General features: G+C 47.3%; 1 protein-coding gene across 7 annotated transcripts in view; it reads right to left on the bottom strand.

Annotated features, from left to right (window-relative positions):
* The window catches only part of LOC138567600 (uncharacterized), a 1,191,853-nt gene that overhangs the window by 414,407 nt on the left and 756,510 nt on the right, over positions 1 to 20,936 (bottom strand). For all 7 annotated transcript variants that reach the window (XM_069645994.1, XM_069645989.1, XM_069645987.1 and 4 more), the window contains 2 exons: positions 6,993 to 7,077; positions 5,713 to 5,930 (listed from right to left, as the gene is read on the bottom strand). In XM_069645994.1, coding sequence (XP_069502095.1) covers positions 5,713 to 5,930; positions 6,993 to 7,077 — 303 coding nt within the window. The remainder of the gene's footprint in view (positions 1 to 5,712; positions 5,931 to 6,992; positions 7,078 to 20,936) is intronic.

The following is a 20,936-nucleotide window of genomic DNA, read 5'->3' on the forward strand; positions in this document are numbered from 1 at the left end:
TGCCGGTAAAAGAAGAACCTTGCTTCTTTGCCCCCTCAACAGATCTGGTATCACCACAAGAACGGGAACGGTGAGAAACCGCCTTCGCCGACAGGGCCCTGCTCGGCCCCCCAGAACTGTTGATAGCCTTAGCCTCTGTACGAGGGACCTCGGGCCTAGGCCCGGTAATAGCCGTATTGGCACGGGCCTCGAACATCCGTTCGGTAAACACAAGCCCAGCCAAGGCCTCGGGGCGCACCCCGGTCTTGTTTTTGAGGGAAGCCGAAAGAGAGGCCTCAGAGCAAGCTCCGGTACCCTGTGACTCAGCAGAACTGGGTCTACACACAGCCCCCACAGGAGGGGCCTCAGAAGATACACCGGTATACACAGGCCCCTTACGGAGACCCTCAGAGAAAACTCCGGTAGAATTATTAGGCCCGACAGGCACCTCAGGGCGAACCCCGGTGATAGAGCGATCAACGCCCCTCCCGGCTCGAGAGGAACCCGGAAAGGTATCCCCCGGCCGGGGTGCTCTGAAAAGTAAAGAACTTACCGGGTGTTTCTTCTTCTCGTCGATGAACGCCTGAAAATGAGATGGGGGATTGCGTCGGAACACCTCCTCCCACCGTTCCAACTGACGTTGAAGAGCCCGGACCGAAAGGGAGTCACAGTAAAAACAGGAGCCCCAACGGTGTTCCGGACCTAAACACTCTAAACAAAGAGGATGGGGATCCGCCCTCGCGAAGCGACGATGACACAAAGAACAGTCTGGAAAGTCTAATTTAAAAGACATACACATACTAGAAGACGAACGCTAGCGAGAGCCAGAGAGGAAAACAGGGAAGAAAATCTTCCGAGGATGCAAGTGCGTCCGGCCCTGATCGAGCAGAGAAAAGGACTGAGGGGCGATGCGTGGGGCGGAGCCAAGGTGGGCGGGGTTACGGCCGCATGCCGGGCCCCGCACAGGAAAGAGAGGAAGGACACATTTTGGGAAAAATTTGAATGCTTTTTACAAAGTGCTCCGGTCCCGTCCCACAGGACGGAGAGATGTCCCACAAGTATGGAGGAACGGGGACGGGACGTAGGAGTATTCTCTCTTTAGGCTGAATTTCCTAACCTAGTGAGTCCCCCAGCAGCATTGCTGGATTTCTGGAGCTTGTTTTTTTCTCCTGCCAAGAGTGAGACTCTTTTTATCCCACTCTTGGACATGATTTATGGTGTTCCTTTGACTGTTTATGTGTTTTATGGGCTATGGGGTCCTTTACTCCATAGGGTCTCATGTGTTTTTACTATGTGTGTTACACAGCACCCTCCGTGCAGTAACACAGGGGTGTCATAGTGACACCCCACCATAGACTCCATACCCTGGGACTGACTACTATCTCCCAGGGCATGTAAAGTCACCATTGGATTTACTAGTCCCAAATTATTAACAGAAACCAGTACAACCATCATATTGTGGACGTACACTGATCGGGGCAATTCGATTGCCACGGGGTCTGTTAGTCGAGGGGGCACGTCTCCGTCCCGCCTGATCGAGTTTTGGCTGGTGGCAGTGGATACTACTTTTTATATCCGACCGCGAATATTTCCCTATGGGATTTTCCCATTGTTCGAGGCTACCAACTTTAATTATTTAATTCTCATAGCCTCGAACATACCGCCGGTTTATTTAATTACTATTAATTCGCCGGTTGGTATTTTTTGCCAGGACTCGATTCTAAAATGGCGTTTGTGTTCTCTTCTGTGACTCCAACCCAAGTCGAGCCCTTTGTTGCACTTTTTGGTGGGCTTCTCCACAGAAGCCTCCAAAAGTGGTGCCACTCTGTCTGTGTACCACAGGGGGTTTGGGAGGGGGTTTAGGCACCCTGGACTGAGTTACCTTGGTAACTCAAGTCGCACTCTTGTGTGATTGGCCCAAGTGGTGAGCCGGCTGGCTCACCACTTAGCATGTGTGATTGACAGCGAGGCTGAGTGAATGGGGGTATGCTGCATAAAAGCAGGGCTTTGGGGACTGGAACTTCAGAAGTCGCTACAGGACCTGAGAATCCGACGAGGGAGAAGCAGAGCCGACCTACCACGACGACACCACCGGTGGAGCCCTGCGGAACCGACTCACCACTTCCCGACGACAGAGAAGATCTCCCGGCTGCAGAGGCTTCTTCCCCTGACTGGTGGGCACAACCAGTTTACCTTCTTCTCTTCGCACCCCAGACCGGTCTGTGGTCGAATTGCCCATGCCAAGCACCCCGGCAACCGGCTAGCCACTTACCACTGGACCGCGAACTAAAGGACCGTTCCTTTTACCTGAGAATCTCTGCGGCTGGTTTCTTCCCTCGCAGTGCAACGGACTCCTGTCTTCCTCCTCGACGAGATCCTCTCTTCCCCCGGACGAAGCACCGACTTGCATCCGCTGCCAGCAACAACTGCCCCATCTGCAGTATTCTCACCACTTTAAGGTACCGTGTCCGCCAGGCCTCCCTTTCTAAAGATTGCTACAAGGTAATAATAACCCCTTAACCTTCTGGACTGGGCTGGCCGCCTTGACCCTCTAACTGGTCCCTTTCTTTGGTCCAACTCCTTTTTGAACCGTTACAAGACTTTGTGCACTGCAACCGTGTGACCTGGGACACCTTTCGTTTTGATCCTCTTAAAGCGGATCCGGCCTACTGACTCTGAATTCACTGTGTTACTTTGCCTTCCTCTCTTGTTGCGTTCGTGAAAAAGTGTTGGGATCTGTTTCAATTTATTCTCTGCTTTTCTCTCCCTTTTTTAAAACGAATTATTAGAGTGCCATCTACGTTAAGCGCTCACTGCTGTCTGAAAATAAGTGGGACTTTACTTAAGACTTGTCTAATATTCTTTTAAGGGAGTGTATATCTTTTAGTGACCGTGTTTTTGGATTGCTTACTATTAGTGCCTGTGTGTTTTTCTAGATGTGGTTTTAAATAAATAATTATATCTCTTTTACACCAAGCCCTGGTCAGTGTTTACTTGTTCTATTGTGTTCTCTTGACCTATTGTGAATACTCTGTAGACTGCCTAACTCTTCTTGAGGGAAGTCTGACTGCTCAGCCACAGCTACTAAGTGAATCTGTGTGATACAGACTGCTACCAAGTGGGTTTACTGCCAAACAACACCTGTAGTCCTAAATCTTTGCAGTGGTCCCAGAGGGAACTGCACAGGTTTCTGCCTAACAGAGAGAAGGTCCTCAACGAGATCAATGCGGTATACAGGGAACCGAGGGAGCGGGTGGTGGTAAATGGTAAAGTCAAGGGGGTTTGGTTTGCAAAGAGGGACACGTCAGGGCTGCCCTTTATCCCTGATGCTGTCTGCCTTGTTGTTGGAACTACTGGCCCAAAACATAGAGGACTCCCCACAAAAAGAGGTAATACCAGTAGGGGAAATGGAATTTAAACTAGGTATGTATGCGGATGACATACTCCTAACACCTACGTAATCCACACATCTCGGTCCAGGAAGTGATAGGTCCCTATTGGGGTTTAAAATCAACTAACAGAAATCAATACTATTTCTATATGACAGGGACGCAGAGAGGGATATGGATGTGTTTCTATCTCTGGCAATGGAGATTCTGTTGGAGAGTATCATATACTTTGGGGGTTAGTGGTCCAGGTCGCTGGACGATCTATGCAAGGTGTATTACCCCCCCGCTGTTTGCGAAACTCCAGAGAAAACACCATTTTGTGGATAGGTCAACTTAATGCGCTTAATATGAACTTTTTGCAGCAGGCCCTTTCCCTGTTCCAAATGCCATCGATGAAGGTGCCAGATTTAATGCTGTGGGGAGCAAAGCGATGTATGATATGTTTTCTCTGGAAGGGACGGAAATCGAGGATTGCTTACGATACCTTGGTTCTCCGTAAAGAACGTGGCGGTAGGGGTACCGGATTTGACCTTATATTACAAGGCAACACACCGGAGAGTCCTGGTGCCTCACCTTCGGGTGGACCAGGACAAGCAGTGGGTTTATTTGGAAAATGTCCTTATGAAACTGGTGATTGGCTGTGGGTACCTCAGCGGAGGCTCCCGGAGAGGATCAGAGACCATCACATCCTGGTGTCGGTTTGGGAACTCTGGAGCAAGCATTCACGAATGTAAGGGACTACCACATGGCCCTCTCCAATCAGCCACTTATGGCCACTACGGGTTCAGGAGGATATTCCCGATCAATCTAGATAACATGCATGGTTTGAGGCTGGATTAGAAAGGGTGGGTTAATGGTGGTGAAGGGGAGATGTATTGCCATCCATGAATTGGAGGCCGCTTTGCATATCGGGATGGTGTCTGTTTTCTAATTTGCAGTTGAAGGAGGCAGTGATGGCAGAAAAATGGAAGTTGGAGATACAGACGAAGCTTACGCTGACAGAGAAAATACTGTACACACAAGTGGGATCCAAGGGGCGGATATCGAGGCTCTATGCCGCGTTGTTAGAGGCAAGGAGACATGAGACTAACGGTTTTAGAGCCAAATGGGAAAGAGATCTGGGTAGGAAACTGAAAGAATCGCTGTGGGGAATGGTGTGCATAGGGGCTTATAAGATATCAATTTCCTGCCAATATAAATTGCATGGGGTGAAACTATTGCATAGGTGGTAGTACGATCCAGTCTGGTTGTCAAAGATGTTTCCCTCTGTGAGTTCATATTGTTGTGGAGCGCGTGCAACATATTGGCGCATGTGGTGGTCCTGCAAAAATGTGCATGTATACTGGACTGAGGTTTTGGGGTGGATAGAGGGGTCAGAAGGCATTGAACGGAGACTGGACCCCATCTTAGTTCTTTATGAATTAGAAGTGTATGGGGAGGGTTGGAGGTCTTTGCTGCATATGGCTTATTTTATGTTGTTGGCGGCAAGGTACTGTCTGGCGATGTTTTGGAAGAGGGAGCGCCTTCTTACGGAATGGGGGTGGGTCTAAAAAAACATGGAGATATACTAAATGGAGAACATTACATCACTAATACATGAAGGCAAGTCAGCCTTTGAGGGGGATGGTCCACTTTTCTGCAAAGTTAGGGGGGTGAGGGCGGACGGAATAACCTATACTGGGTGGGTCAGGTTGGGGTGTTGGCAGTGTTACCCTCCCCTCTCAAATTTGGGTGTTGGTGGTACAATGTGAACAGCGTTGAAATAAGTAGATTGTTCCTTGGGTTATTGGATTATAGTATCAATGAGAAAGTAGTTCATGGCAATAGGTATATTTTCTTTTTATTATGGGGTTTATCCTCATCCAGAGTGGGAGGGGGTGGGGGGGCAAAGGAGGCAGGTGAAAAGTGTGCATTATTATTGAAAAACCAATAAAACAAAACATTTTAAAAAGAAAGAAATCGGTGGGGGAAGTCTATTACATGAATTGATATTGAGACTACCATCCAGGAATGGACTTTAATTCAAACAATGATAGATGGAATATAAATGCGAGATGGTGTTTATTCCAATATTGATTTAGTTAGGAGAACAGAAATGACTGGATTCTGCTTTTTACAACACTGTGAGACAGTAAGATAGCAGGGATAGATATGCCAGTGTTTATTTTCGGTAAGTGGCACAATGATATTAAATGGTAACGATAACATGGTACAAAATAACATTCTTCGAAACTGTAAGCATCAGCCACGGAAAACCCTTAGAGCAGGCGCACAGTTAAAAACGGGGCATCTGGATGTGTACCAAGCTATGGACTGTGGGAATGGGGATCAGTGGGCAGCATACCAGTCATGAGTGTCACGGTAGCACGGATCGTCAGATGGAAGAGGGAAGGCACTTGGGGAAGAGGATACAGTCTTTTGGATGGCTGTTGTCGAAGGCTCTGCTCCTCATGTGAAGTGTTATGCAGACGCTCTGCTGCTGCCTGTGCCATGGCCCCCGGAAGATCCTCAGGTGGCAATGGATTTCCAACAGCATTCGGACCTGTTCCCTGGTCACCAGTCCTGGGAGTTTCAAAATAATTATCCATCACAATTCTGAGACAGTCAGCCCAAACCAATGCAAATATAGCGTATCACCCGCAAAGAATGAGAATAAGGGTCAAACAGAGTTCTGCTACTGCCTTTCTCGCCCATTTACTTGCTGATCATGTAGCCTATCCTCTATTTGATACTTCATTAACCCTCCTCCAAGTCATGGAGCAGTATACAGAGAGAACAGAAAAACTAGCACACAAGATAGCATGGACAAACAGCTAATTCATTTCATGGATGAACATATGATACCACTTCTGTAACAGGTTCCACAGTATCAAAATCAGTATTTTACATTCAACCATCAGTCATTCCTTAATTACACAGCTCCTTAGATGACACTGTTGCATCACTGTCAGCTTCCTCCAGAATATCAGTCAATACAAAACTCTTACTGGTCTGGAGGTTTGCCTTCTGTGTTGACATATTTCATCTTTACCCCAATCCTGGGTAGTGTTGTGCATACAACCTATGCAGTTCTGCTGCACAGAACCTCCACACAACCTCTGAATTTGGGCCCAGAGCCCTGCCCATCCAGCTGTACACCCGCACTGCCTACTAGCAACTCTTTGCACTTGGGTCTGTATCTGCAACCCTACAGTCCCCTTACCCGCAATTATTAGACACCATTTGCGCTTAATTCTTGCACTTGCCTCCTGCTGAGCGCACTACCTGTTTGATCACGTGCTCAGCACTTCTCACTCCTCCCCTGCCCCTTGCACTTTCCCCCCTCGTTGTTGTTTTGTCCTCCCTTTTACCCCTCCATTGCCTCGTCGCTCGCTGTAACACTTCTGTAAAGACGCAATATAAATAAAATATATCATAGCATATATCATATCACTGTCCCCTAGTCTTGGATGTGGCCGATCATCATCCATGACCCCATTGAGGATTGCAGAAGTCCCTGCTTTGTCAAGTGCTTATTGGGATTGGGCTGAGCCGGATGCTCGTTTCCCACTTCTTCCTGGCATGCTACTGAGTTGAGAACCCATTTTCCTACTGGTCACCACATGGAACATATGACTCACATACCTGAGCCGATTTCCTTCTGATGGCCACAAGTGCTCACGCTGACCAATTATCCTGTTCCTGGGGGGCAGATGTTCCCGTGCATGTCCTAGAGTTTCACAGACATAGTAAAGAAACAAAAATAGTTAGACAACAGAGAGGTCTAGTCTGAAAGGGGGTAGGAAATTGAGATGAAAGGAAGGGGGGCATGGAGGAAGGTTGAGAGGAAAAAGCATGAGGTTGTGTAACTAAAGAAGTAAAGGTTAATTTGGAAAGGAGTAGGATGGCGGCAAAGAGCTGAAGCTGGAGGAGTTTGGCCTGGAAAAGAATGTGTGTACAGTGCCAGACAGGGGTGAGGATAACCGTGAAGAGAGTGAAGTAAAGTAATTGGAGTGTGATCAACAGCTGCAGTAAGAAGGAAAGGTAGGTAGTCACAATGGGTTACTATATAATTTCCATTTGAACCCACCACTTTGGTTACTACCACGTATAAAGCAAAAGAAAGCTTGCATGAGCTATTTTGGTTCATCATTGACGGGGAGATGAAATGGCAGGGCCAATGCTCTGCAGGAGGATGTGGCCAGAGATATAGAATAAAGCAATGCTGAATATCATTAAAACAATGACTGTTCAGCCAGAGTAAGTTACTTTCAAAGTAACAAATTGCAAAGTGGGGGAAAACAGAACACAAGATTCCTAAGAACGTAATTCAATACATTTATTTCTATAGCAAGGGAGGTTGCAGGAATCCTATGGGAAACCATGGAAAATATAATAGAACAATATGGCCAATTTGACTGTCCTAGGAAAACAGTTAATAGGAGGAGAAAAACAAAATTTCAGAGTAGCTATCGATTTACAAATTCTCTGTACCAAACAGGGTCTAATCTAGTCAGGACTCAATTGCTTGCCTCCTTTACCACTGTTTTTTGTATAGCCTTCTGAACTACCACACCTCTCTCCTTCTGCATCTTTTTATACTGTTTCGCCTATTTGTCTATTAGCCCCAGTCATAGGATTGGTCAGGGCTTGCTAAATCCAAACTCTACTGATGTGTTTCCCTACTTTTAAAAGTGTTCATGTATTGTGTAGTGTTCCTTTACTGCAGTGCTCTCTAATGACCTGATTAGACTAGGAGCACTGGCTGAGAAATTGAGGTCAGCGCCATTGCAACCACAGGACTCTGTGACCTGGCTAACTACCTCCCGGGAGTGATTCACCCTCAGCATTCCTTTCTCTATGCAACCCTTTAACCATCTGCTTGTCTTACTCTTTCCTTTGAATTGTCATTATAAGGAGTGGAGTTCAAGCAGGTTCACAAGGCACTTACACACTTCACTGCGCACCCTTAATGCGAAGTTGTCTCATTGGCCTTGGTAATGCAGTTTTTGTTCCACCTTCTGTGGAGGATGCTACAACTACTAATGCTAGGGGGAAGGCGAACATCTGACAAAATAGGGAAGCCAAACCTCTCAGAAGGAAGGTAATGTGAGCAGAGCAACAAGGTGTAACTCTCAGGTAGGGTAAAGGCTGACACAAAGGTACAAAGAGTCTGCACCCATAGCCTGTAGAAAATTCAGCAAAGTGAAACACTGAAAAATATATACTTAATTTAAGAAATACATACAAATATATGAGGGCAAATGAGTACTGAAGTAATAATACACAGTATTAGAATATGCCAAGATATGTATAAAAACAGTAAAGTCTCTAAAAGAACTCCCCTAACCCCCCAGTGTTTATATGTGGGCCCTCTAGCAGAGATGAGCACACAATATGAAACAACAGGGAGGACCACAAAGCCATAAAACTTAGCAAGTAGGTGAATGCCGTATGGGCCTGCACCATAATGTAAAGGGTTTTGAAGACACAACCCAACCCTAGTATGTGTGGAAGGCCCTAGACCAAATGGATTGCACCTACCACAGGCTTGTTCGGGTGTGCGATAAAATTGGAAATATAATTGTACCAGAATGACAAATATGTAGAAAAATCCCTAAGGCATATAACATTACCCCACAATCATATGGGTTCTGAGGGCATTTTGCAAGTTTAAATGCACAGGGAAATATTGCCTAAGAGGTTATGAAACAGGTTTAAACCAAAGGCTTCCAAAAATCAATAATACATTTTAGCAACAAATATCTTCCGTAAACATTTCAGGTAAAATATGCACATTGTTACCAGAATGAGTTCTAGTGTTGAAAGTGATATCCAACTCATTATATCAACAGGAAAGAACATGGTTTGGGAAACCATATTTTCTTTCTCGCACTATTCAGCACTTCCTCCGAATATTCTAGCACTGGATTTTTTTAATACAATTATATCAATCCTAGAATATGTGGAGATTGCTGATAAGTAGGAGAAAAAATCGTAGGTCTCAACGATGTTTTGTTTTTGGGGGTGTTCTGACTCAGAACTGTTGACTGACTCAGAACTGTTGAAAGTACACATTGATTATAATATAAATGCACGGTATGACTTAAACAATGAATATAAAATCACATTGAATTAGACACAATGAAACTTGGTCCAGAGCGCACAAAATTCTTAAGGGATCCAGCAGAAATGTCCAGGCGCAGTTCAGTACCGCAGTCAATTTTAGCAAAATTTCAAAGTAAGTTCTAAGTTCCATTAGAAAGAATGGAAAAAGTTAAAAGGCCACCTGGTTTACCGGAGGTTTAAGTATTATCTACCTGAAAAGTGTGAATAATGCAACTGGCAGCCCAATGGAAACCAAATGAAAGCCCAAGGAAGTGTTCCAGGGTTTGGAAGATGGAAACAAAGCCCAAGAAGAAGTAGCAGAACAGGAGGACCCCAGTAGAGATCTATGGAAATTGCAGTAAAGGCACACCTTCAAGGAATCTATGCCCCGACCAGAGGGACACAAACCTACTAAAAGAAGGCGGTTCAATTTAACTGACAAGAGCAATAATGGACCAATCTATATATTCAGACTACAGAATACCTTTTCAGTGTAGTACAGACAAAGAATATTTGAAAAGTAAAAAAACGCAAGCAAATGCAATGTCTTTAATTGTGTGAATGACACATAAGTGAACCCAATTCAATCTAAAAATATATATAGTGTATAAATTAAGTAGATTTACTGTGACAAATACACACCATATCAACAAAACATAACAAGGAAACTAATGCAAACACATTAACAATAAAGGGAAGATTGCCCTGGTTGTTATAAAAAAAGAGAGGTGTTGCGACACGTGTTCAGTACAGGATACATAGGGCCTTCTTCCAACAATTGCAATGAAAGCACACAGGGAAGACACTACGTATCCTGTACTGAGCGTATTTGTCACAAAACCTCTTCACATTCATAACCACCAGAGCGATAATCCCTAATAATAAGGTCAAAATCTACTTATTGAGACTAATTTGGGTCGAAAATTATTTGAACCTTCTAAACACTCAATACATAGTTTGAGGTTTAAAATATTACACACCATCAATTATGGCTTCCACCACTGAGGAAGATCCTGTACTATATAGGGGAATGAAACATGTCAGTCTAGGTCTTTAGTGACTTTCGTAAAATTATACTGTGTACATAGATTGTACTGCTTGACCAGGTTTTGTTATTGTTAAAGTGATTGTCTTATTGTTTCCCTGATAAATTCTGATGATATGGTGTGTATTTGTCACAGTAAATATGCTCAAATTATTCACTACTTATTGTTTTGTTTGAGTTGGGGTCAACTGATGCTTCATTCACACAATTAAAAAGACAGTGCATTTGCTTGCGTTTCCAACTTTCCAAATATTTCTTGTATGCACTACACTGACAAGGCATTCTGCTGTCTGAATTTACTGTCCACAGGGACACCTCATCTTGAATAATCAACCCCCCAGGAACTCAAGGTAGGGTACTCACTTTGGTGGCTATGCTGAAAACTGCTCCAGGAACTCGAAACACTCTGGTGAGATAACACCCGTTTTCCGCCAGTGCAGCTTTCAGAATTCGGTGCCTTTGATGATCTGAGTGACCCAGAAAATGAACAAAGGCTCAACTCTGGACCCTCAAGCTTGCATCAAAAATGTCATTGAGGACGATGCTAGGAAGATGAGACAACCTGCGAAAATGACACCCAGGAGATCTATGAACAAAAGAAGGCAGCAGCACAGCAGCAAGCGGTCCCAGGATGTGGACAATGGCCAGAGGCACCCTCAGACGTCCCAAGGACATGATCTGGAAGAGTGATGAAGTCTCTGCAGCCCTCTGGACTCCTGCAGTGAGCCAGAACCAGGAGGGAGATCCTGGCTGTAAACGGCAGGACATGGTGGTAAACTGACTGGAAACCCCTTCTAGAGTGGAGGGCCCACCCCCAGCAGATCTGGGGAGTCCCCAGGAGTCTTTAGAAAGCCCAGCTGGACCTCCAATAGGAGAAATACGAATGCACTGCATTTAGCAAGTACTAATACAAACTTTGGTAAGTGGTGGTAAAACTCCTTCAGGAGGTTGGCAGACCTGCCCCTCCAAATTACAGGAACAAGAAAGCAAAAGAGTTCAAAAAGGCAGCACAAAGCCTAACGTTGGTGTCTGCCTGTACAGACACCAGTGTCAGAATCTGTGCCATTTGCCCCTTGTATTGAGTCTATGTGGAGGGTATGCACGTTGCTTGGATGGTGCACATGTTGTCATATGACAGATTGCACTGAGCTAAGGATTTGACTTCAGGAACCAGGCTTCTAAGCTGAGGGATTGTGGGCAGGGATGCCACATTCGCTGCTCGTTGTGGGGTAAGAGATTGAGAATCTCTGGCAACTGGATCAGAGGGAAGGCTGACCGGTGTTTCAACTCCGAAAATCCGAACCTGGCTCACCACATTGGGGCTATGAAGATTAGGGACGAATTGTAAGACCTCTGTAGTTTTAGCAGAGCGTGATGGATCAAGGGTGTGGAAAGGCAAACATCGACATTCCGTCCCAAGTGATAGTGAGCGCATCCCGCCGAGAGCCCAGGCCTTGGCCCTGCTTGAAAGCCAAAAGTGGGAGATTCCTGTTGGAGAATGTCGCAAACAGGTCTACACTCAGAGCCTCACACTGTAAAAGAATCTGGGACAGAACTGGGGCGTTTAATTACCACTCAGGATTTGCAACAGATTGGGGACTGAGGGTGTCTTCTTGACCAGGTATATGGACTGCCTGAAGCTAAACATGTTATGCAATGCCCATTCCCAAATCTGAACAGCCAAAAGTACTAGAGGCGTAGACTTGGTCCCGCCTTGTTTGTTCATGTAGAAGATTTCAACAGAATTGTCCATCCTGGTGCGAATCGTTCTGTTGCAGATGTAGGGCTGAAAAGCTTTCAGCGCAAGAAAAATAACCAGATGTTTGAGGTAGTTGATATGATGAACCCTGTCCAGGGGGAACCACAAGTCGAATACCTCCAAACAGCTCAACGTTGCTCTCCAGCCAAGGAGAGAGGAGTCCATTGTTAACGTGATCTACTATAAGTTTGGTGTAGTCTGACTATCAGCAGAGGTAGCCTGTCATTTCTCGAGACACAGGAATTAAGTGTCTCGTCCGTCACCTGGGAGCTGGCCTGTCTGAGCGTTAATTGGGTACGTTGCATATTCAATTTCGCTAGCGGGAGGGCTAAGACGCAGGATGCCATAAGGCCCAGGAGCCTCTAAAACCACCACAGTGACATGTAGGTGTAACTGAGCAAGAGAGAGCATGTGTGCGCTAGGTCTCATTCTGTCACAGGTTAGAAAAACCCTGGCATGGATTGAGTTGCATCGAAAACCCAAGAAGATCAGGTCCTGTGAGAACGTCATTAACAATTTTCATCAGTTCGCCGGCAACCCCTGCCTGAATAGCAGGTAGAGGTGTAGGTGCATGTGTGAAGCTTCTCTATGAGGACAGTGACTCCGGAGGTGCCAGTTGTCCAAATATGGATAGACGTGAACTCCTCGAAGTCTCCCCTGATTCCGACCACCAGCGCCACTCCTCAGTCCCCTTTGACCCGTCGACAATATTAACATTGCCTAAAGGCACCAGTTGTATTAGGGCGGAGGATGGTGGGACTTTTGGAGGAAAGGGGACTATGGACTAGGAGTACATTAGTCACTACGTTGAGTAACTTATAATTACTCCTATGTCCCGTCACCTTTCCTCCATACTGTATGGGCGAGTACAACTGAATGTAGCCCCCAGGATGGAGAGGTGCTCTCTTAAGAAAACAAGTTCCTTAACAAAGCCTGACCAAATGCTGCATACGACCAGGAACCGGCATCCAAGCAGTAGCGCTTTCAGAGGCCGAGGGCGTAGCCCAGGTAGCCGCCTTGCTGATAACCTGCCACGGGACGTGCCTCTGGAAAGCAACTGCCATGGCTTTAGCTCCGATTGCGTGGGCATGCATATTTGCTGGAAGTGGTTTATGCTGCCTCTCGTAAGCCTGCTTGATGGCCGTAACCATCCACCTTGCTATGCAAGCCTTGGAGGCTTGACTGCCAGGTCTTGAACCAACAATGGTGACAAAGAGGGCGTCTGATTTGCAGAAGCTCTTGGTCCGGTCGAGATAGTATCTCAAAGCACGCCTCACATCTAGACAGTGCAATACCCTTTGACCGTCATCCGTGGGGTCAGCGAAGAATGTTGGTAGCACTATCTCCTCATTTAGGTGAAAAGAGGAGACAACCTTAGGTAAGAATGCTGGGTGCGTTCCAAGCACCACTTTGTCCTTATTAAAAGTTGTATAGGGCTCTGAGGCCACCAGTGCCTGGATTTTACTGATCCGGCGTGCCAAAGTAAGCCCCACCAGGAGGGTCGTCTTAATGGTGACTAGTCTGTTGTCCACGGACGCCATAGGTTGAAAAGGTTTATGCGCAAGGGCGCCCAAAACCACATTGAGGTCCCACACCAGGTGTGGCTTCTTGATAGGCGGATGAAGCCTGGTCAGGCCCGCCAAGTGTCTCTTGACCACCGGATTAGAGGATGAGAATACTACCGCTGCCAAGTTCCTGTAGGCTCCAATGGCCGCCATGTAGGTGTGAGGTGCGCAGAGAAGGATAGCACGTCGTCCAACGTACAGGTCAACGGATCAACCTCCTTTGATTTTGCCCAATGGCAAAACCTGGTCTAATTGCTTTTGTACTGACTCCTGGTAGCATCGCTCCTGGCCCCTTGTATAATGTCTAGGTTAGCCTGCGACAGATACACATGCCTCAGTGTGACTTGTTCACGAACCACGCTGCAAGGGCTAACTTCTGGGGTGCGGGGTGGATGACTGTGCCCTCCTGCTGGGATAGTAGGTGTGCTGGACCCAGCGGCAGGTGTACCGGTGCCTGATTCCGGGTCTCCCTGATCTTGCAGATTACCCTGTACACCAGGGGAGTGAGATGGAAGGCATACACGTTCATGTTTCACTGGATCTGCATCGCGTCGCCCAGAGAGCCCCTGTGCTGTCCCTGCCAATACACAAACTGGCTGCACCTCCTGTTGGCCCAGGTGGCGAAGAGATCTACCTAAGGGTGACCCCACTGGTTGAAAATTTCCCTGAAGGACCTTGTCATTCAAACGCCATTTGTAGTTGTCTTCACCCAGCCTGCTGAGGTGTCCGCCTCTAGGTTGGATTCCCCAGGGAGGTGGATTGCTTTCAGGTGCATGTTGTTTTCCAGAGCCCACTCCCAAATGTGGACTGCTAGAGTGCAGATGGGGAGGAGACCTGGTGCCACCCAACTTGTTGGCCTAATACATGCTGGTGGAGCTGTCCCTTTGAATGAGGATCGCCTTGCCACTGATCATCGGGAGGAAGGCTTTGAGAGCGAGCCAGATGGCCATCAACTTGAGCTAGTTGATGTGGGCCTCCTGCTCCAGACGGGACCAAACCCCACGGACACTGTGGCTGCCCAAGGTAGCTCCCGAGCCCTCTAAGGATGACTCTGTGGTGATGGTGACCTGAGGTGTTGGTTGATGGAATGGCGGGCCTATCAACAGGTTGTTGTACGTGCTCCACTAGACTAGGTCCTGGCGGAGATGATGAGGAATGCTGACCTGCTCCGCCTGGGAACCCCCTCCTGACTCCAAGAAGCTACGAAGTGCAGCTGTAGCCGCCCCATTTTCAGCCTCGTATGCGGCACTGCAGGGAAGCATGCCGCCATGATGCCCAAGAGGTGTTGGTACCACCATGCAAGGTCCGTGCTCTGCCAAGAAAAAACCCAGTGGCCCTCTTGGTGGCTGCAATCTGGTCCGGTGAGGGGAAAATTCTCTCGGAGCTTGTATGCCAGATAAGGCCCAGGAAGGTTAGATTCTACATGGGTATCAACTGTGACTTCTTGAGATTGATGGAAAATCCCAGCTCGCCCTGACTAGCTAGTCGTCTAGATATGAGTAGACATGGTGACCTTGTGCCCTGAGTAGGGCTGCCACCACGTTCATTAGTCTTAAAGACCCTGTGGGCCGAATTCAGGCCAAAAGGTAGAACCTTGTATTGGAAATGACATCCCATGATCCTGAAACTCAGGAAGGACCGATGGGGTTGCCAGATCGGGATGTGTAGGTAGGCATCCTTCAAATCCAGGGAGCACATCCAGTGTCCCACACATAATGTGTCCACTATCAGCGCTGAGGTGACCATCTTGAACTTTTGGAGAGGAAGGGAAAGGTTCAAGGTGGAAAGGTCCAACACAACACTAAGGCCAGCCTGGTTCTTTTGTGTATGGTGAAAATCTGTGAATAGAAGCCCAGACCCCGCTGAGAGGCTGGGACTTCCTCCACTGCCTGACTCTCTACAAGCGAGCAAATTTCCGCCAACAGAGTTGCTGTACCAATTTCTGGGAGCAGAGGGGAGAAGGGGCACAGGGAGCCGGAAGCCCGTGGATACTACGGAGAGGATCCATGGGTCCGTAAACTTTGTCCACCAGCAGTGAGAGTGAAGGGCAAGCCTGCCCCCCACCAGAGACTCTTTGATCTGGATGGATGTGCCATGATTTCTTGCCCTCTGAAGCTGGGGCTGAGCAGGGGGACTGAAAAAAGCCCTTGTGCGCCACCTTGTGCTGCCTGTGCTGGCTCGGGGATCTGCCCGGTTGTCTGACTGTCTCTATAGGAAGCCCCTGAAGCCTCCAAAGGACCAACCCTTATCGGAGCGCTGGTGCGCCTGGTTATATGCCGTGGGGTGGACTTGGTAAGGAACGATAAGGACTTTGCAGACTGTGAACTATTCTTGTTCTTATTGAGTTCTTTGTCCGTGTTCGAATGGAACAGATCGACCCCTCGAAAGGAAGGTCCAGTATACGCTCCTGGACATCAGGGTTGAACTTAGTCACCCTGAGCCAGGCGTCATCCTCATGTCGGTAGCAATGCAGATGGCACAACCTGATGTATCAATGTGAGTCACCATGGACTCATTATGTCCTGCGCCACTATCTTGGCTGCCACCAGCCCAACCTTGAAGCGAGCCTGGCTCTGCACAGGCAGTTTAGTTAGAAAGTTGGCGATCTCTCTCAGAGCCTCTGGTTGACCGCCGCTTGCATGGCATCTGTGTTGGACTGATGCAGAGGGAGAGTAGCGTTGGAATACATTTTCTTTCCGAACGCCTCCCAGATCTTCTCCTCCTTACCCAGGAGTGCAGCGGCTGAGGTAGCTGCGGACGAATGCGGCTTAGAGTAAGTAGAGTGATGCTGCTGCAAACACAGAGGAGTGTGGTTGGGGGTGCGCCAACAGTAAGAGGGGGTCCCTTTCCATTTGCCAATACTTAGCATTGATACGCCGACTGGTAGGCTGGGTAGAATGTGACTTACGCCATCCTTTTTTGGCAAGCGCCACCACTTCCTTTTGCACTGGGATTCCTGTTCTAGTCGTGTGGCGTAGAGTGAGAACTTCTGCCAATACCCCCGCCTTCGGTTGTTCCACCTGTGGCTGTGGGATCCCCAAATACTCAGCCAAGCCTGCCAGCCGTTCGTGAAAGGCTTTGGCTGATGGATTGTCAGGGTCCTCCTCCTCATCTGTGTCCACCAATGTATCCTGCTGGTTCGGTGCAGCCTGAAGAGTGCTGGGCGCACTAAGTGTAGTAAGGACTGGTACGGGCAGCTGAGGCTGCGCTGGGCAAAGAGGGGCCGGCCCCAAGGGCAGCATGGCCTTGGGTGCTAGGGGCTGTACCAGAGGAAGCATGTCCCTGATGACATCCGGTGCCCATCAGTGGGGACCTCATGAGCGTGAGAAATTTCTCAAATAACCTGTGTTCACGGGCCAGAGGAGTGCCTGATGGAAACAGCATAGGTGCTGGGCGATGAGGCTGCTGAGGCCTAGGTGCGCCCTGTCTCGCTGTATGGTGCAAGGTGTATCTGCCCTGTGAAGTAGATGGGTAGGCCGCAGGCCACGTGGCAGGCGTTGACCAGTCCTACCTGGAGACTCGTTCATCTACCTGGTCCTCAAAGAGGGATGTTGGCGAGCCACCATTTTGCCTGGCCCCGCAGCCATTTTGTTTTGCTGCAAGCCACGTGCCTGCGTCGTGGTAGTTGCTGCGCTGGGCCTGGCTTCCTCCACTATGAGGAGCGGTGGAGTTGAGGTATACCCTGCACCTCAGGATGGGGCCTGGTAGGCGGAGTGCCCTTGGGTGTAGTACCGGTAGTGCTGTGTACAGGCACCCCCTCAGACATCAGTCCGGTGTTAGGACATAGCCCCTCGGGTTGAGGCCCAGTAACAGTACCTTGCTGTCGTTCAGCGGAGTCACCGGTAGGATCTTGTGACCCCTTGGCCTAGCAGCCAGTAGCTGAAGCAGCCTCGTTAATCGCAAGGCATAAATTAGTTTTCAAAAATTGATTAGCAGAATTTTCTAATTAGGTCTTTTTTGATTAGCAAACAGACCCATTTGATTAGCAATTTTGTGATAATATTGTTAATGTCACCAGATGTTGTTTGTACCCAAGACATGACATGGGCAACAATACAGTAGTTTTGCGTACTGCTGAAATAAGACCATTAGTGAGAGGAGTCAAGCCTTGCAAATTCTTTAAACTTCAGCTAGACCTGCAAGTCGGGTAACTTAGTTCACATATTCAACCTAAGAGAAATGCACTCTACCCACAGCAATGGAGAACAACAACTTTAAAATGTGATTTCTGTAAGATGCACATGTCACTACAAACCTGTCTTAATTGCCTATGATTAAGCGTGACCACAAGCCTCTGATCTCCACCTCGTTTGAGGCTGTGAAAACAGACCGCTGGTTATCAGTTATTCATGTCAAAACTCATCCTAGGCCGTGTCTCAGCACGAAAAGGCAGGCATGCCTAGGTTCATGTGCTCATCAACATGTTTAAACACATATACAGTCAGGAAATGTAAAGCAAGTACAAGAACTTGGCTTCCAGCATAAAATTGACCATCCCACCCATTGCAAAGGGTGGATATTAGACTGGGTAGCTGACCATAACTGTGGTGTGGACATTAACTCCAATACTCGGTTGCCTTAGACTGACCACCACCTTATCCACTTTCTCATCCCACTTAACAATAAAGCTGCAAAACTCTCTACGTCTGTCCCACCTGCCTTAGCCAGATGCTCACGCAATTTAACTAAAGACTTGATCCTCCCTCACCTAGACACTCCAGCCTTACATTCCCCTTTCTCCTCAGACCCATCTGTGCTGGCTGAGCTCTACAACACTGCTCTGAGTACAGCAGTAAACACCATTGCACCACTAGAGGTCAAGAAAGCCGAAATAAAGAAACATTCCAACTCCTGATTCTCCACTGAACTCAAAGATTTACGTGCCCTTAAGCGCCTAGCACTAAGAAATTGGCAAAGGACACCACATGACGCCACTCCAACCGCCTACAAATGTCTTGCGGCTCAATACAAAAAGCTATTGTTTTAGCTAAATGCTCATCTTATAATGAAAGGATCTCCAACGCCACCTCTGAATCCAAAGAGCTGTTCTCCATGTATAAAGAATTGGCTACCCCGGTAACCAACACACAAGTCAAAGACTGTGCGGAATCCTTAGCACCATTTCTGACTTCCTTCATGAATGCTACTTTCAAAACAAACACAGTTCCTGACTGTCTAAAAGAAGCTTGGGGTCTCCCAATTCTAGACCCTGAATCACGCAATAACTACAGACCTATCACCACGGTCCTATTCCTATTGAAAATCTTGGACAAAGTTGCTTACATGCAAATTCAGCAGTTCCTAGAAGCAAACAATATCTTGGGCAAGAGGCAATCTGGCTTCCGCCCAGGCCACGGGAACTGAGTCAGCCTTACTGGATCTCCAGATCCAACTTAGCGACTTAATGGATAAAGGCAAGCCTGCTCTTCTCCTCCTACTCAACTTGTCAGCGGCCTTTGATCTCGTCGACAATGACAGCCTATGCAAACATCTCCTAAACCATGCTCATTTCTCCTCTGGAGCCACATCTTGGATCTCCTCATTCCTTAAAGGGAGACTTATGAGGGTCTTCTCTGATCAAACATGCACAAAACCCACCACCTTACACTGTGGTGTCCCGCAAGGATCCTGCACAGCACCCACTCTGTACAACATATTCACCCTTCCTCTCTTCAATGACTTGGATGATCGTGGCATAACATATACAAACTATGCCGACAACACCAAAGTCCTACTCCCTCTCTCAGGCAACTACGACCAGGACGCAGCCGCCTTAGACAACATCTATGCAGCCATTCAGGCAAGGATGGCAGCGAATGGACTTTGTCTCAACTGAGATAAAACGGAGATCCTTCTAGTAGGCTCGAAAGACACGCTCAACAAACTCGATCCACAATACAAGCCCTTCTACATTGATAAGGTCCCTATTTCTGTGTCATCAGCAGTAAATACCCTGAGGAGTTTTATTGACTGCTCTCGGTCAAAGACGCGCCAAGTCAGTGCCATCGTATCCTCAGCAGCACTCGCCACAAAAATCATTGACGCAGTCAAACCCTACCTGTCGACCACCAACCGCCTTTCAATACCAAGAGCCACAGGTTGGGGCGAAACTTGACTACTGCAATGCACTACTCCTAGGTACGTCTGCAAAAAACCTCCATAGGCTACAAGTTACCCAAAACAATGCCCTTGGAGCGGCACTGTGCATACCCAAAAGGGAACCTCTCTCACAGGCCAGGAGAGATGTACACTGGCTACCTATTAAAGACCATATTCTTTTCAAATCTATAGCAATCACCACAAGTGCTTATCACACACGGCCCCTCCTTACCTATCGGAGAAGTTCTTTCCCATCACATCATCCAGACCCATTCGGTCACACCATGCTAACACGATACACAGTCCCACCTTCAAAAGAACCGAAGCTGGAGGCTCCAGCTTCCTACACCTACCGCATAACACTGGAATGCTCTGCCCACAACACTCCAAAATGAAGCTTCATACACAGTATTCCGTAAAGCCCTTAAAACTAAATTGTTTAACTAACCTATAAATTGCTCATTAGATGTCACACTGTTCCAATGTAACCAAGAAACACACTTCTAACCCAATCTGTTAACATTTATCTCGAATGTTTGCCGTTATCAATAATGTCGATGCATCACTGTCTTCACTGTCATTTAACTGTACCTACTCTATAACTAAGCAAGTATACTTTACAGCGCCATAATGCCTAAGGGCCGTTTTTGTGCGCAATACAAATGTAAATAAATAAAATAAATTTCTTACACTCAAAGAGATACCACTCGGACGCATTACTCTGAATTATACACTTGACAGAGGAGTTATCATGTGAATGCATTTAATATGAACACCCTATCTTCTGAGGGTTCTTATTCTCACTAAACAAGCTAAAGCAAAAGCAGATATAACATAACATTACACCTGTTATGCGCCGAGTTACCTGAGGGTTTGGTGCGCGATACAAATAAAAAAAACTAAACCTATGAACAAGATTGCCATGTGGGCAAAGAGCATGTTTGAATGTGTAAGTAATAGAACAAGAGATGGTTTTAGTTTAACAGCATGGGTAACCTATATCTCTCATTAAG

This window comes from Ambystoma mexicanum, chromosome 2p (assembly GCF_040938575.1).
Source record: "Ambystoma mexicanum isolate Mex_15411 chromosome 2p, UKY_AmexF1_1, whole genome shotgun sequence".
NCBI classification, from domain to species: domain Eukaryota; kingdom Metazoa; phylum Chordata; class Amphibia; order Caudata; family Ambystomatidae; genus Ambystoma; species Ambystoma mexicanum.